Source organism: Triplophysa dalaica, chromosome 19, assembly GCF_015846415.1.
Source record: "Triplophysa dalaica isolate WHDGS20190420 chromosome 19, ASM1584641v1, whole genome shotgun sequence".
NCBI lineage: Eukaryota > Metazoa > Chordata > Actinopteri > Cypriniformes > Nemacheilidae > Triplophysa > Triplophysa dalaica.
The window spans coordinates 14,403,038-14,421,365 of record NC_079560.1 but is presented as its reverse complement, the minus strand read 5'-3'; the positions used below and the strand labels follow the sequence as shown (position 1 = coordinate 14,421,365).

The 18,328-nt window shown below is 42.2% G+C and overlaps 1 protein-coding gene across 2 annotated transcripts in view; it reads right to left on the bottom strand.

Annotated features, from left to right (window-relative positions):
• The window catches only part of sgcd (sarcoglycan, delta (dystrophin-associated glycoprotein)), a 157,517-nt gene that overhangs the window by 22,679 nt on the left and 116,510 nt on the right, over positions 1 to 18,328 (bottom strand). For both annotated transcript variants that reach the window (XM_056731719.1, XM_056731718.1), the window contains exons 4-5: positions 17,413 to 17,500; positions 16,149 to 16,268 (exon numbers count right to left, since the gene is read on the bottom strand). In XM_056731719.1, coding sequence (XP_056587697.1) covers positions 16,149 to 16,268; positions 17,413 to 17,500 — 208 coding nt within the window. The remainder of the gene's footprint in view (positions 1 to 16,148; positions 16,269 to 17,412; positions 17,501 to 18,328) is intronic.

Below are 18,328 nucleotides of genomic sequence, written 5' to 3'. Positions count from 1 at the left end.
CTGCCCAGCCAGCCCCCAGGGGGTGCTTGTTTGGTGATGGATGGAATGCCTATTCTTAACCAGTGTCTGGGTAAGAAGGGAGGCTGGTGAGGTACCAGTTTCTTAGCGATGTGTTCGGGTAAGAAGAAAAGGTAAATAGCACACTGACCCAACCTGTTAGAGGGTGGAAAGGTGCTTTCGCAGGCATACGCCCCCCCGGATGCCAGTCCTACATGTCGCCACGCAGGACGTGGGCTGACACCGGGTTTACGCGAAGGTTGTTAACCCTTGCGAAGGTGTTTGGGCATAGCCCAACCCGCAGCTCTACAGATGTCTGCTAGAGAGGCGCTTCTGCCAGTGTCCAGGAGGTGGCTAAACTCCGTGTGGAGTGAGCCCTCACTGCCAATGGGCATGGGAGATTCTGAGATCGGAATGCCGTCGTAACGGCGTCCACGACCCAGTGCGCCAGCCTCTGTTTGGAGACAGCCTTCCCCTTCTGCTGTCCTCCAACAGACACGGAGCTGGTCAGAGCTTCAGAGCTCTGCGTGCGGTCCAGTACGTACTGGACACAACACTAATCGGGTTGGGTCTTCCTCCCCTATGGGGAGCGCCTGCAAGTTCACCACTTGGCCCCGGAGGGAGTAGTGGGAACTTCTTGGGCACGCATCCGGGCCTGGGTCTCAAGATAACGTGAGAGTTTCCAGGGCCGAGTTTAAGGCAATCCAGGGACACGGAGGATGGTTGGTGGTCCCCTACCCTCTTGAAGGAAGTGAGCGCCGTCAGGAGGGCCGTCTTACTCTATGAGGAAGATCGGAACCTCCGAGGGGCTCTTTGGGGGGCCCTGAGGCTCCCCAGGACCACTTAGGGTCCCAAGAGGGTATGGAGCGGAGATGAGGCGGATTCCGCCCTCTCGCTGCTTAGGAACCTGGTGACCAGGTCGTGTTGCCCTAGAAACTTTCCACCGACTGAGTCGTGATGAGTGGCAATAGCGACTACATACACTTTCAGTGTGGAAGGGAGATGTTAGTCTCCAGTCTCGTGAGAAGGGGAACACAATCCTGATCAAGCACCTCAGTGGGTCTTTCTCGTTGAGAAAGACACCAGGACGAGAAGAGGCACCGTCTAGAGGCGTGTAACCGCCTAGTAGATGGGGCCCTAGCCTGGGTGATGGTCTCAGCCGTATAGGGGGAGTAGCCATCTTAGGATCTTCTCGTCCCGTCTAGAGACCAGACATGGGTGTTCCAGAGGTCTGATCTGGGATGCCAGAACGTGTCCTTCCCCTGAGAGAGCAGGTCCTCTGTCAGGGGAATGGTTCAGGGGGAGTCGCTGTCCAGAGCATCGGCTCTGAGGCCAAGTGCGGTTAGACCGGTGTGGTGTAACCAATAACACTTGGTGCTCCTGCTCCCTGACCTTGCACAGAGTCTGTACAAGAAGGCTCCTGGGGGGGGGAAGGTGTGCTTCCGCCCATCCCGCGGCCGGCTGTGCGCAAGGATATCCGTGCCGAGGGCAGGGACTATCAAGCGGGCAAATGGTGGTGTTACGGGAGGTGAACAGGTTTTACCTGGGCCTACCCGAACAGCCTCCAAATGAGCTGGACTGCACGGGGGTGGAGTCGCCACTCTCCACGAGGCATAAACTGGCGAGAAAGCACGTCGGCTGTCTAGTTCAGTTTGCCCGGGGTGTGTGGCCTGCAGGGAACGAGTCACCTGTTGACTCCACCGGAGGAGGCGTCGAGCAAGTTGTGTTTAGCTGCTGTGTGCGAACGCCACCCTGACGATCTGTATTCGCTACAGCTATAGTGCTGTCCTCGGAACAGCACGTGCATGTCTCGCACGAGAGGCCGTAGCCTGCTCAGTGCAAGTAGCATAGCCCACAACTCTTGGCAATTGATATGCCAGCGCAGGCGGGGGTTCGTCCAACACCCCACCTGCGTGCCCGTTGCACACTACACCGCACCCCTGCAGGGAGACTTCAGTCGTCACCACGACCTGCCTCATAACCTGCTCAGAGGGACCTGAGTCCGTCGAAAAAGTCATAAAGACTAGGGGTTATGGTGCGTCGGCAGCAGGGCGGCATCACCATGCGCCTGCTGCCGGTGTGCCACGCTCTCCTCGGAACTCGACTCTGAAACCAGTGTTGGAGCGGTGTCATGTGCATCAACTCGAGGGGTATTAGCCCGCGAGGACGCCATGTGTCCCAGGAGCCTCTGAATTGTTTCAGGGGGACCGCTGTCTGCCTAAAATGTTCATTTCAGACAGTTCAACACTGGTTGGGCACAACTGCGGACAGGTGTGCCGACATGGTGACAGAGCTGAGTTCCATACCGAGAAAGAGGATGCTCTGCACTGGGGAGAGCTTGCCCCTCTCTTGGTTGACCTGGAGTCCCAATCGACCTAGGTGCCGGAGCACCAGGTCCCTTTGTGTACATAACAGATCTCGCGAGTGTGCCAAGATAGGCCAGTCGCTGAGATAGTTTAGTACCCGCTCGCCTTCCTCCTCTCAGGGAGAAAGGGCGGTCAGGGACAGACCGAAAGGGAGGACTCTGTACTGATATGCCCGCCTCTCGCACGCGAACCGTGGGAACGGCCGGTGTCGAGGAGGATCAAGACATGAAAGTAAGCGTCCTTCAGGTCGATTGCCACGAACCAATCCTGACACCTCATAGATGTCAGGACGCGCCTCTGTGTGAGCACCCTGAATGGCAGCTTGTGAAGGTGCTCTGTTCAGGGTACGCAGCCTTTGGGGGCAACCCGCCGTCTTTCTTGGGAACGATGAAGTGCGGGTGGTGACCCACTGAACATCTTGGTTTTGAGGGACGAACTCGATGCCTGTTTTGCCAGAAGGGTGGTGACCTCTACCTGAAGTACGGAGGCGTCCCTGCCTCTGACAGAGGGAGAGATGATGCCCCGAAACTTGGGTGAGTCTCTGGCGAACTGGATCGAGTAACCAAGACGGACCGCCCTCATTAGCCAGCGAGACAGTGTGGGCAGCTCTCGAGCTCCCAGGGACTGTGACAGGGTGACCAAGGGGACGGTCTGCTTCATCATTCCCACGGGGGGTGGTTCGTCGGCTGGCGGAGCTAACCATGTCGCGGGGAGTCCCCGGAGGGAAGGTTTTTGCTCTGCCTGCTTACCTGCCTGGCGGGACAACGGCACGCACTGTCGGTTTGAGAGTGGTGACGGCTGTCGTATGTGTACGACCTCACGCCTCGCCAGGGTGTGAGGTCGGTTCGCCGAGCACAGTCCAGTGGAGTGTGCGATCGGCTGCAAGTAAACCCGGGGAGAACAGAAAACTCAGTGAGTAAGTGGGCGCCAAGCCCTAACAAGGGCCCGGCTTTGGTGACGAGGCAGGAGTCGTCCCGTACCGACCGATCAGAGCCGTGGCTGTGAAGGTTCGGGCCCGATGTTGTTCTCCCTGGGGTCTTCCCGTCAGTGTCCCTTCTCGCGAGGAGGTTGCTGACGGGGTGGAGGTTTCCCCCTCGACCTCTGCTTCCGGGGTGCCGCCTGTGGGGGCACAGGAACCGGAGCCGATGATGTCGAAAGGGTCCTGGGTTGCAGGGAAGCAGACGTCACGTGAGATCTCGGAGGCCTGTAGGCGGCCGAGTCGCGGCGTGAAAAAAATGTGGTTAATTGCCACTGTCTGCTTCGCCGTCAAAAAACTGCTGAGCGCAGTCCTCGACGGTGTTACCAACAACCCACCCTGCGAGATGAGTGCATCAAGAAAGCGGACTTCCTTGCTGTCACTCTTCTGCACAAGGTATAGCCGGGGGTGTCTCTCCTGGACCACTACCGTGGACATCGTCCGACCCAGGGCCCGTGCCGCCGCCTTAGTCGCCCGTAGAGCGCTGTCAGCGGTGGCACGGAGATCCTGCATTATACCCGGGTCGGCCTTACCCTCGTGGAGCCCTCTCAACGCCCTGGCCTGGCGGACCTGCAGGATGGCCAAGGCATAGAGAGAGGAGGCAGCCTGGCCCGCAACATCGCAAGCTTTCGACACCAGTGATGCCGAAGTCTTACGTGCTTTGGACGGTAGGAGTGGTCGATCCCCCCCCCAGGTGGTAGCCGTCCGCGGCACAGGTGCACCGCAGGCGGACGTTCCACCCGGGGGATCTCGACGCAGTCCTTGGCTGCCTCACCATCGAGGGAAGTAAGGGAGCCGGAGCTGGTTTCACTGGAACGGTCCGTGAGTGGAGCGTTCCAAGTTTTACACAGCTCCTCATGCACCTCCGGGAAAAACATGGCACCCGGGGTGGGCGCGGTTTGCACCGCGCACCGACCTCGGGAACCACGTATCCCCGGGTTAGCACGGATGACATCACTTCTGCTTCCTCCTGAACTCGACCGCTGGGGGTGGAGTTTGGATTCGGCAGAGTCGGATGCCAGTCTCCCTCCGATGCTGCGAGCGACATCTCATCTACGTCACACATCGTTTCCGAGTGTGTGCGTGAGGATCCGGACGGTATGCCACCGCCGGTTGGGGAACGTTCAGAAGAGCGAATCGGGGTGCGATCGGCCCGTGAGCACTTGGCTGGCGGGTTTACGTTCGCAGAGTTCCCCGTATCACTAACGCTGCTAACGTGGGTGGTCATCGGGGCCGTAGCCACAGATGTCACAGCCCGGGTAGCAGACGAAATGGTGGCTGGTTCCCGTAGGAAGACAGCCACCCGTGACCGCAACTTCTGAATGACAATCTGCCCGCAGTGCAGGCAGATGTGTCAACGAACGCTGCTTCAGTGTGCTGGACGCCCAGACACCTAATGCAGCGATCGTGTCCATCCCCCTCCTCGATGAGGGTGCCGCACCCAAGAGAACAGCGGGACATGCCGCGCTGGAGAATGCTCAGTCAGTCCTGAAAAGGACTTTTAGAAAAAAATCTCTAACACCTCCGGAACCGCCGAGACGCCCAGGGGAAGGTCGCTGCAGGAAGGGACGATCCGCTGTAACACGTCGTAGCACCAGCGTGTAGTTGTAGAGGATTGAATCCTGAGTTGTACTCATGAGCGATGGCTCTGAAGAACAAAAGGTAAGTGAATGCTGCACGCCGGCCTCCTTTTATACCGGATTTCCGGGGGCGGAGCCCGGCATGCAAATTGCATTCGCCAAATTTCATTGGCCTTTTCTATAGTAGTCAGAGTTGATTGGTTCTCAAGGGCGAACCCCATCTGTCGTTCTCGACACAACGTCGAGAGACCGACAGAAAGGGAACTGAAATTTTATTTCAATGGCAGCCTACTGTGAAATTTAACTAGTAAAAATGCAATTACAGATATCAAGAATTAAGTTCTTAGTAGTTGAAAAAATATATATGATGACATGATTGTTGAAAATGTAGTTACTGATAGAGAAATAGCAATTGTTACTAATTCTTAATATCAAGAATTATCATTTTTAGTATTAAAAAAGTTGAATTTTTGATGTCAAAAATGAATATCCTTAAAGTGATTATAAGCTAATTCGGTTTGCCATATATAGGTACTCAATAATAATAATATGAGATTGGAACTGCGAATTCAACCGAACCTTTAAAGGATCTGATAATGCATAAGAATATCCCAGATATCACTTGATTATCTTTATGAAGCTACAGTATAGCTCTGTTACTCAGCAGTAACATTGCCAGCGTGAAAGCACAACATGTTTAATATGCACAACATGGACCTGCTGTCACAGTTTATGCGCTACAGACGCAGAACGGTTGAACAGGCCTAATGCTAGTCAATTTAAGTAAATATGTGTCTAAAGGGCTATATCATCAAAAGTAAATATATACATTAAAATGCCATGAGCCTACAGCGGAAAACTTCTGCTTTTGTGGTAGAATAGGAAGCAGAATGTACCACCTTTAAGATCAGATACTGATCTCTCCTGTGGCGTGTCGGGTGGGCTTTCTCATGGAGAATGGCTGAAGGGGAGCCGTGGATGATTTCCTCAAGGTCAGAACTCACTGCATGGCACGGTTAGAGAGTGTCCATGCCTAAAGGCCTAGAGACTTTTCAAGAATGAAAATTTAAGATTATCTTTTTATTATACTGTATTTGAAAATAATACTCTTCTTCGAACTGAAATTGGCATCCTTCTCTGGCAGTAACATAGAGTATTGTGTCCGCTTTAGAGGACAACACTGTGTAAATATATGGGCTTTATGAATGGCAAGTAGATTATGAAAAGATCAATGACCGCCTGTGGATTAACTTTAAGAATGTAGGTTTTGTTTATATAGACACGCTCACTATCGGCTTCTCTTGAAGTCATACAGAGAAATATAAAACAATAGCAGGGAAATTTATACCCATTCAAGTTTGCACTTCAAACAGGTTTTATTCCTTAGGATTTTCAGCTTGTATTTCAGTCGGAATAATATTGAAAGAATCATTTACTAGAGAAGCGAAACTGTAAAGGATATTAAAAGTGTGTTTGTATTAGTGGTGGGCATAGATTATTTTTTTTAATCTAGATTAATTCCAAGATTAATCTAGATTAATCTAGATTAAAATGGCTCATTTGAATTCTGCCGAAGGCATTCAGAATATGTGTGCTACCCAAATAACAACTAAAAGTAAGTCTTTGAGAACGGGTTTCTCAAGCCAGGTGGCGCATTAGACCAGGGGCTCATCTCCTGTTTCCAAAATGCATCACAAACTGCTTGAGAAAGCTGTTCTACTATGATAATTGGTGATGAAAATTAAATTATGTTCAATAAGATGAACTTGTGTTTACTTCCGCATTAGCTAAGGGATGATTTCCGTTTAGGTGGTACTTGAGACTGGAAGAGCTCCTACAGTACATTTACATTTAGTCATTTAGCAGACGCTTTTATCCAAAGCAACTTACAAAGAGTGAGGGAGCAACAAGCGATATGTCATACAGGAGCCATAATACATTAGATCTCAATACAAAGTTACTGGTTTCAACTAAAGATAGACCACTACCTGTTGAGAGAAAGTGTTTTTTTTTAAACCAATTCCCCATTGCACAAGGTGCAAACAACCTTAGTCTTGTCGATGTTTCTATTGGGAAGCTTCTTAAAAATTAATATTCCCTGAAGCAAACCCGGCGGCTTCATAGCTGCATCCATGTTAGCACGTCACGTTTGATGCGGTAATTTCACAGTAACGTTATGTTGTGTTCAGACCAAACGCGAATGGCGTGTCAAGCGCGAGTGATTTATGTGTTAATGCAAAGAGCCAATAGACCTACTTGCTGCGCGAATCGCGCGAATGATGCCCTGGTTATGAGATGATGAGGCGGCATCTGCTTCCGCGAATGACGCGAATCACTCGAGTTCAAAAATCGCGTTCTCGCCCCGTACAGTGCAGTTAAGCTGGTATACATCCGCGCTAAAATATCAAGGTGAAAGTCATCATAGCTTGCGTAGTATAGAACCAGCTCCCAAACCAACTTTGAGAATAGATTAACGGCGACATTTTTTTTTATCGCGCGATAAGAGTCTCACTGCCGTTAACGGCCCACCACTAGTTTGTATACAATGAACATCTTAACCGTAAGTGTCACTTTTTGTGGTTTATATTGTTTTACAAATTTAAGTTTTCCTTGCTTACATGCATTGCTAGCGGTGCATTGCTATTTGGTTGCTAGTGGTTGTAAGGTACTTATTTACTACCGCTGGTCAAGTCTTGATAATATTCTGGACAACAGAATTGGCTTTTGTCACTCCTTCAAGCATATGGGGTTGTTTTGCTCATATTGCGTCTGCCAAATGTAACTGCAGTCATTGGAAAAGTAGATGCTCTAAAAATCATTACCTCAACATATGGGGGACAGCAATAAGGATGCTTGATATGCATGACCTTCAATGAGAGTTAGTTAACACAGCTAAAGTGCATTTCTGTGAGTAATTTATAAGTAAAATCTAGACATCTCAACTCTCCAATTAATGTTCACAGTACCGCATGCTATATACATTTATTATGCAAGCCTAATGAAATCTATATACATAATATATAAGTCCATCTACTGGCTGAGAGGAGAATGTTGATAATCTCCTGAGGGGTTTTACACCGAATGTTCATTATTTCAACATCTTGTTTTGTCTGCTCCATTAGCGTTACATTATTCCCTAACTGTCTATACTGTAGGCAAATTAGCTTTAAACTTTAACAACATCAGCTCAATAAACCTTAGCTTAAAACCTATGCTTGCAACGACTCGCACAAACTCCACATAATCCTGTGCTAATTCTTCCGAACAAACCTGCAGCCGCACAGAAATATGTTCATAAACAGATTGAGCGGCTGATCAATAAAGCTATTTGAGTTTCGGTTTAACTTCAACATGTTTTTTCTGGCTAAAATGACTCCATCATTGTTTCTATTTACCGTCGTGACCCTCCTCTTTGCCTCAGTGTCACATCTGATCAATCCTTGAGTTATGGGCCAATGCTCAAGTGTTCTGGACGCCCATAAAGATTCCCTCAATGGATCTGTTCACAGGCGAAGGAGCCGCTGTAGAATCTGATCGGTGTTCTTCTGCAAATATGCCTTGTGTAGTTGTGAATACTTCAGTATTGCTTCGCATGTACCTTAATACATTGAAGATAATATGATATGCAGGCCCATTCACACCCATAATGATAACTACAGCGATAACTATATTAGCAAAGGATTACAACCTTATGCTCTTCTTCTTAGCTCACATGCTGCAGCCCTTTAAACTGTAATGGTTTATTATTGGCTGTCATTGTTTTAATTCTTCCGCATTTAATGCACAATTTAGCATTAAAGACTGTAAAGTGTTTGAGAACTTACTTAAATGTCTGTATATTTCGTACATGATAGCTCTCAATTATACTGTTGAATGGCTATAATGTTAAAATAATCAATTTAATAGGGACATCAGTTACAGTACCATATCAGAATGTTTGCTTTTATTCATAAAATGACGCTGTTAAATAAATATTTTGTTTCTACATCAATTTGAAGAGTAAATGTGAAATTATTAAAATGTAAAAGTATATTTTAAATAATTATTGTTATGTGCAATTAATCGTGAGAAAATGCATGATTAATCCGATATTTTGTTTTAATCGATTGACAGCACTAGTAATTTTACATTATTTTAACATGCTTTTGAAATGAGGTAAAAATGTCTATAGAAAAGTTGTGTGTAAATAAACATGAAAAACATTTAATTACACTGTTTTTTACTGAAAAAAAGTTATTTTTTCTGGTGTCCCGCCTGCCGGAATATTACTTTTAAACAGGTATTTTATTAAAAGAGAAGTTCACTTCAAAATTTGCCCCAATTTACTTTCCATAGTAGGAATAAAAATTACCATGGAGGCAAATTTTTAGAAGAACGGCTCCTTTAAGTGTAGTTTGGAGGATTTGTAAGGATTTGCTATTTGGTAACATATAGATTTTTTATAATTATCTTGTATAGTTCATTAGTTATCATTCATGGAGTAAATACATAACTGTCGCCAGACCGTACATAATGAAGTCTTATGTTTGTATAATGTTAGATCGAGCTATTTCTATCCACATACACCGCGGGTCCCCTTACATGGAATTCACGGTGTTGTTTCTACAAAGCCCCATAAGGGACAAACTTGCTTCACAAATACTTTACGTTAAGGCAAAGAAGCGAAAACTTGATCACATTTTAGCCCGGTGTCAGCCACTGTAGTGCTTCGAAAAGAAGCGGGGAAGTAAGCCGTTGGCTGCAATTTAAGAACTCTGTAAACACCGCACCACTGTGTGCCTGTATGTGTATGCTCGCACGCAACTTGGGGGTCTGTGACAAATGCATCTGCAACGTGAGTCTCTGCTAGAGATGAGAGTTCAGCCCTTCAGTAAAGGAAATAATATCATCTACAGCAAAAGAATCATTTATCATATTTGTGTCCTATATGTTCATATTAAAGAAATGGGCGTTTATAGTCAGCTTTAATATTGTGTCAATTGTCTTTGATTTTCTGTGATACATGTCTAAGTTATTTTATGAGTAGTGTTGGGTATCGTAAGCAGTTTTCCAGTTCCGATTATTATTATATCTATTATTATTTTTAACTACTTGCCTTAATTGATGTTAAGTAATGCTGATCGATCAATCACATGTGCTTTCAAGTTGATGTTTTTACACTATCAATAACATCCAAATAGTCTGATGAGGCACTTGCTCATTTCCCTAACTTAATGAAATATTAAACAAAATAAATCAAATGTTGTTTTTAAATGTCAACAGTCATACTTGTAACCATGTATGTATACATTCCATAAAGTCTCTATTTTGCGAATAATAATTTTGTACAGGAAAAGGGTGAGATGCAGGAGTCTTTTCCGCATCTAAAATGCATGAAAATAATTATTTTCCATAACTTAGTTCATCACTCTTGAAATAACCTGTTCACTAAATAATCTAACCCTCCCATGTACATAACAGCAGCCTATTTATTCTGTGGTCCATACCGGTTGATCAATATGTAAATTACAACATGAAACAAGTATAATGTAATTTTGTGGCGGTAGGAGCTGCGCAAAACAATGTGCACAGTGGTCACCGACTCGAGTGTTCATACAGGAAAACGCTGTGTTCGGCAAAGCCGCGGCAAGACACGTCTGTGGAGTGCGCCTTCTGTCATTAAAAACGATGACTTCAGTGATTAAAAATCACGTTTCAGTTTGGTTTGTCACATCCTTAATGGGAAACGGTCGCGCAATGCTCCTCGCAGCTTTTGCCCACGCCTTGCACCAGAAGCGTTTTTCTAAAGGTGTAAATTCCTCACGGTTCTAGTCTTAAAAAAACAGTTCCAAGAATATATAATGAACCAATTAATGTAGTACATCAAGATCTACATTTTATGCAGCAACGATACTTGAAATGTTTGTGAACTTTTAATTTCATGAAGTTTCATGTAACAAAACATGACTTGTAAGACACAGGACCAATAAAGCACACTATATGGTGTGAAAATCGAATCGAAGGGGCTGACCAGAGACGTGAGTTATATCATCGGTCTCTGAGGCGATGTGTGTGGGTACAGCAAAGTCCTAACCATAAATTCGCTGCCGTTATAGACTCTTAATCTTCCGCTTACTGTGGACACCTGACAGAATTCCAATGGTCACTCAGCACAGCAAATTTCCCATTCAGTCATGATAAAACCGTGAAATGTTGGGCCCATATTTCCTCTGTTAAGAAATCTCCTGTACCACATTTCACAGACTGTTAATCTCCATCGGCCCAACAAATGCATTGAGATTACGGCCCGCAGAGAAGGAGCGAACTGAATTTGTCTATAGATTCAATTAGCAGATGTAATTACAGGCCATGTTAAGTGATTTATATCACCATAATTGCAGCACCTCATTTTTAATCCTTTCTTATATTGCTTTACTTAATAAAAACTATACAAATAGATAGAAGTTATGAAAGCAAATTTTAATTCTTAATGTTATTTTTATTTTAAGCATGTACAGATGCGGAAAAAATAAAGAGACCATTTCCAAATTTTCATTTAATCTTCATTTCTGTGTTGATGAATTTCAATCAAATCAGACCTCAGGAGTAAATAAGTCATCCAACAGCAATGTGGAAGACTGACAGCAAACTGTGATAAAAATCAAGGATATCACATAAAAAACCTACTTTTACTAAAAGAAATCTGAAGAAATACAGAGCGTCTTTTTTGTTATTTTGACCTGTGTCTCCGGTTTTCATTTTCTGCAAATAAGTGCAAATAAAAAATATTTTTTGTTTGAAACTTGGGAGAAACATTGTTAGTGAAAAAACTGATAATTTTACCTGAACACATAAAAATAGTACATTTTATTTGAAATGATCTCAATTATTTTTCTGCTGCAGTATTTGTAAAATTTATCTCATTGTCAAAAAGTATCCAAAATAACCTGAATTCCCCCTCCTTATTCTCAATCTTTCCAGGGAGAAATATGTTAAAAAATGTCATATTTAGAGGAGATAAGTCTGCAATTTATAGCCATCTAAGGTTTAACCATGTGCTCATTCCTACAATGCACATGATTTACTGCAAATTACACACTTTATTACAAAGGTGTAAAATCTTTCTTCCATCTTTCTTCTAAAATCCGTCTCCTATCTGAATATGCTTTTATATATAATGGACTGAATTTCTGCTCACCTATTTATTGTCATATACACCCACAACCTAAACAAATGTTCATAAGTTGCATAAAGTAACCATTTACAATAACTTGCGCTTCTCTTCATTTCTACTCACTGTATATCTGTAATATCTGCACTTCTTACTGTCAGAGGAGCATCATCCAGTCCAGATTACACATCATTAAATAGGAAAAAAGATTTTTAGATCAGTTCTAAGAATGATCATTATTGTCAGATGTGGTAATTACGAGCAAATCACTGGAATATAATTGAGGCTAATCAATGAGTGTTAATTACAATTAGAGCAAAGACCCCTACCACTAATATCATTATCCCGCGGACCACTGCTAACTGTGAACACACCGGTGTGAGGAGAAACCAAAAACCCAATCCCACATATTTCACAAATTTCCAAATCAGTTTGCTTATCACAGCTTAACATTGATCTATCTTTAGGTCTCCCCAGTTGTTTCCAGACTGATTAGATTTTCTTTGCTCTAATGTTTTTAAAGTAAAAGGGGTTTCACAGGGGCTTGTCAGGGTACTTCAGACAAGTGATCAAATCATGTTGTTTAGATCTATTGTGAAGTTTGGGTTTTGTCTGATTGGCTGTATTCCTGTAATCAAGTGATACGGAGCCTGAAGATCCAACTTGAATTACCCATAATTACTTGCAGGTGAAAGGCAGGTAGCAAAGATTGGAAGTTGGGGGGTGGTGGGGGTGTTACGTTAGGAAGCGATCATGAGGCCAATTCCATATCCATTTTAAAGGCTACCCCACCACGGTGGGAAATGTATCAGTCATTTACAACCACCGATAACATTCATACATCTATCAATAGCAGTGAATCTCAGCAGTGTTTAACTTGTAACTTGATTATTTATCATTCATCAGCTCTGATTGGGTTATCCAACACTCACTGTGCCACGCCCCTGCTCTGATGTCACGTTATTGCTCCGTGGCGGTAAAATGAATTCTACTGTAAACCTTTGCATTTATGTACGCCGTTAGAAAATATGAAAGAATAGATTAAACGAAAAAAGGGAATAAATGAGAATCCGCATTAGGGCATTCTTTAAAACCGTCTAGCATTTTAGTGAACATTGCCTAATTATGCATACATTATAGGACTCAAATCTTGACATTGCATCTCTTGGGAGTGACTTAGGTACCCAAGACAATTATTCCGCTCTTTAACATCCGATTGTTAAAATAAATGAAGAATAACAATCGCCTCACACTTACATAACATTATCCAGGGCCAACATCAGCGGACAGGGCGGTACCACAGGTTTAGATTTAGAAATAGGATATTCTAAGGTTTTTAAAACATAACGCTTTATTATGTAAGATCTTTGTACACCTCTGAAGACATATGTTCATTATATTCAAATTCTGTCTATTTCTAATAAGATGAATTACAAATACCTTTAAAGTATGAAAAAGACACTTCTACTGTACAATTACTGTAAAACAATCAAGGTCTTTCCATTTACTGTAAAGGTTCGAGTCCACAGAGCTTGAATTAAAAAACAGTAGAGAACATAAGCAGATGTTGCAGACTTTGTCCTAATTTGTTCTTAATGCATTTCTTGTGGAGCAAAATAGTAGCTAAAGTCGCAGACAGCCCCCCCGTGAGACTTTTCTTTCCTGTGCTTTATTCTTTAAAATCTGAGCCGACATTGATGCTGTAGCAGACTTTTATCAGATGAAGCGCTGCTTATCTTTAAAGAGTTGCAAAATACTGTAATCGAATACATTCACTTGAAATGATTCTTCAGTGCACCAAGACGAGTACATGAAAGAAAAGTAAGGGAATGAAAAGTTTTTCAGAAGGAGTTCTTTAAGTCCTGTCATTCTTCAAAGCTGTAATGTTTTTTTAAAAACTATATAGTTGTAATATGCATTTTTACATATTTGTGCATAATTCTTCAATTGGATTTAAATTGTATCAAATTTGCATTTCATACTAGAACTTTTAACATAATCCTCAAGGATCGGCCCGGCATTTTTTTTGCCAACTTTATTTGAATATATATTGTGTTGTACAATATCAATTGAGATGTTCCTGTAATGTTCTTGTGGTAGAACCTGGTTTGTCACATGCTAAAGGCTAATTCACATTGATCCAACAAACACTGACATTCTAGTTAAGAGGGAATGAGTCTGTTTTCATTTGTTGGATAGGTGAAATAGCCTTAACAGATTCCGTCCTGTTTGCTTATGTAAGGTTTCTGTTCTGTTAAGTCTTTTGTCTTGAAGATTGTTGTGTGTTATATAGTCACTTCTTTTTGTAGTCCTTTCCATGTTTTTTGTAGTTCTTACTGGCCTTATTCATATCTAGTTTTTCCTTTTTTTCAGTGGTGAGTCTGTGTTAAAATATCAGGAATAACTAGTGCTGATTTTTCTGTAGAATGAATCTGACTTTCTAACGCTGGGAACGTCCAGTAAGAGGAACAGCTTTATACTACACTGCTTTAAAAATGCAATGAAAATACAGTAATTAATGTTAAAACAGCATAATTATACACATATATTGTGGATTGGTATGACAGGTGCTTTTACTCATATCACTGCACATTTAAAGTAATTGCAATTCGAGTTGATCGTATGTACGTATGGATGTCATTTTAAGTGCCGTTTACCCCAGACTCACTCTCTGTTGTCATGGCATAAGTCTGTAGTCATTTTACACAGCAGGAGATAAAAGGATTGATTCTAAGCTTAGATTCATAAAAGGAGACAAGGGTATTTATCTAAGCATTAGAGTGACAGGATTTGCCTGACCTCAGAATGTTCACAGATTCCCAGTGAGGCCCACCAAAGCTTAAATACTAATGCGGACTGCTGGCGTCAGTCCAGGAACACTAGAAATAAAATCCAGAAACACAGTTCTAAATAGCCTTGTTCTCACTGCAGTCCATTGGTGAGGCAGAGTGAATGTAGGGTAATGAAGTGTGGCTTAAGGAAAATCTTCGGGGAGAAAAATGGATGTACACAGACATGAATAATCACTTTACAGGAAGCTCAGCGAAGCTCTCGGGAGAGGCCGCTCTGATCTAACAGGCCCAAACCAAAACACTTTTCAAAAATAAGACGGAAAAATGAATATTCCCACCGCCAGCATCAACAATTTAATGCTGTCAATTGAATAAGTGCACTAATGTGGCTAAAAACCAAAGGTAATTTTAAAGAGGGCAATTTTATATATAACATCTACATACAGTATGCATTACCTCATTATTAACACTATGCAGTAGGTTTAAGTTGTACATTAAGCAAAAGCGTTATACCCAAAGGGGTAAAAGTTTCAACATATCCTCCAACCCATATGACTGTATAGGGCACATGTCACAGGAGTGTTTAATATTCTAGAGCCTCTAACAACAACAGGCCAGAAACGTTCACCTGTTTTGTGGTATTTGATGTCCGTGCTAACTGGAAATAACTGTAGCCTACTTGGAATAATTGGTTCGATCCCAGGGAACACATAATAAACTACTAAAAGTATACCTTGAATGCACTGTAAGTTATTTATCCACAGCTTTTGCCAAATACATACATGTAAAAGCAGATTTTGCAAATTCATAATTTATAAAACTAGCAAAGGGGCCGTGTAAAAGGTTTAGACATCAAGAATAAATGCACACATTTTTAAAACGCAATGTTCTATCAATGAAGGCACAGGAGCTTTTTGAGAACTTTATAAATTAGAAAACTTTGACTAAAAAATATAATAAAAAAACGGAGGCTTGTTAATTGCTAATAATAAATATTTGCCTGACTGTTGCCTTTGGTATGATCTTGTGGTTTTCAGCTATAAAACTAACTATGAGATGAACAGGAAGGCTACTGGATAGATGACTCCAGGTTTTAAAGTACTAGTGCAATTGATTACAGACATAGTATAGTTTGCAGAAACGGCGGCATGTCTCAGGTCAGTCTATAACAGCTGTCCCAGGAGGTTTATAGGCAAAGAGGGTTTTATCCACTTTTTTCCACAAATAACTGCACAAGCAAAAAGCTTTAATGCCTTTGAACGCGTTATAATTTAACTATTTACTCACCCATAACTCGCAATCTCTCTGCACCGACTACCACCTCATGGTCGTCCGCAGAGAATAGAAGCTTTCCTGTATTTGATTTCACCTCCAGCATCTTACCCCGTGCGTGAACTCCTCGAGAACCTGTTCCAGAAGACAATTTTTTTAATTTGAGTGCTTTTCAGTTACAAAGACAATATTCGTGTTAAATTATGCATCAAAATGATGCTCCTTTGTTTTGTCTCTTTGCACAAAAGGCAGTTAACTCTAGGACTGTGTTTTACAAATACGTAAAAATGAATCATACATACAGTTTACTGGTCTCAGTACTCGCATTTTAAAATCTTCAATACAAGAGAAATTTACTTAAAAATATATATAATAAATAGAATATAAATACAGATAATGCATATTGACTCTGGTTATTACTTTATTATATTATTTTTATTATTTTCGAGCATATATTAAACTAAATAAAATAAAGTTTTCAACGAAATGTAAAGTAGTTCATAGGCTTTGTCCTTGAAAAATAAAAATATATAATTTTGACATTTACTGGAAACACATCTACACAATCTTAGACAAACTTACACATTCTTTCTCTTTTTGAGGATTGTTGTTTTGAAGATTTTAAACTGGAAACACAACCACTGATGAAGAAACTATTTTTTTCCAGTAGAAGCAACACGTTCGAATTTCATTACTGCGACACATTCTTCTCAAACTTTCACTTAATTCAATTTTGAATACAGTTATTGTAACACAGTGACTCGAGTGGAAGTCACTTAACTAGTTCATTCAGACGAAATTACTTTTCATTAAAATAAGGCCTCGCTATTACGCTATTAACCAGGACTTAATAGTATATGCATCCATAAACATGCAATTACGTCTCTGTAATGAAGTCTCTCGTCACAGTTATAAATGCTATATCATGAGAGAGATGAGACTAACAACCTGGCTATCAAAGAACCTTTTAACTCTTTCAAAATAGTCATTTAACCATCTGTCCTATAAAGCCTAGCATTAGCTGACTGGCTTCATTTTCCCTCTATGAGTGGATTGGTTCACAGCCCCCCCCTTCAGTTCAGTGAAAATTTCATTTCATGCTATCTACTCTAATATAATGGCCCTGGGTACGAAATTCATTCAGTTTTTTAGACTGCAAAAACTTGGGGAGCAGCACAACCTTAATTCTAACTAAGACGCTTAAATGAGGTTTTAAAGAGACTCGTAGCGCAAAGTCTGTTTGTGTTACAAATGGGAACGTGAGTTTTTGCGGGCTTACCTGCAATGAGCTGAGATACTAACTGCTTCTTCTCATTGAGGATGTTGACAGAAACATTCTTAGAGGATTGCAGGAACAATGGACTGCCCTGACATAAAAAAGATGAGAGAAAACATTCATTTGTTTAATGCTAAAATTAAATATTGTAACTTTTGCACACTTGGCTGTTTGGGTATGCATCTTCAACAAAAAGATTTTAATGTAAGTTTAGGAAGCACTGTGTGCGTGTCTGAGATGATTTTAGTGCAGCAGGTCTTCTACAAGAATCATGCATTATAAAAACAGCAGAATTTAAAGCATCTGCATGATGCTGAACATGTTCAACAAAACGATATGTAACGTCACAAGATTGCATTCGCAACCCATTTAGCATTTGTAATGTGAATTCGAAATGAATTTTTAACGATAAAATTTTGCATCTACTCCGCCTTCCTCAAACCCAAGCAGTGCCCATTACATTTTTTTTATGGAACATGAAGGCTGAAGGTCAGGTTCACCTTAGCCGACATTTTACTGTAAATTATACATATAGTAATGCATTTTAAAAATATCTGTTGTGTATTATTAGTGGTGTAATTTGTATATCCTTATCGGTTACTATCATTAAATTACTCTAATTATTTACAAGTAATATGCGAGATGAAATGTCTAAATTAGGGATACAACAATTCAGCTCACCCACTGTTCACTACAAACCTCGGTTTTTCACCCACGGTTTTCGGTTCGGTTCTGATGGCTCGGCAACATTAAATTGTTTTTTTATTGTTCCAGGCTTATGTGACAGGAACAGTAAAAAGTTCAGAAGAAGAAAAACAATTTTTTGTTTTTGTTTGGTTTACTTTTCATCAACATGCCGGTAAAATAAGATTCTTGAAGAGGTCTTGCGCATTAGAGTATTTAAAATAACGTAATGCAA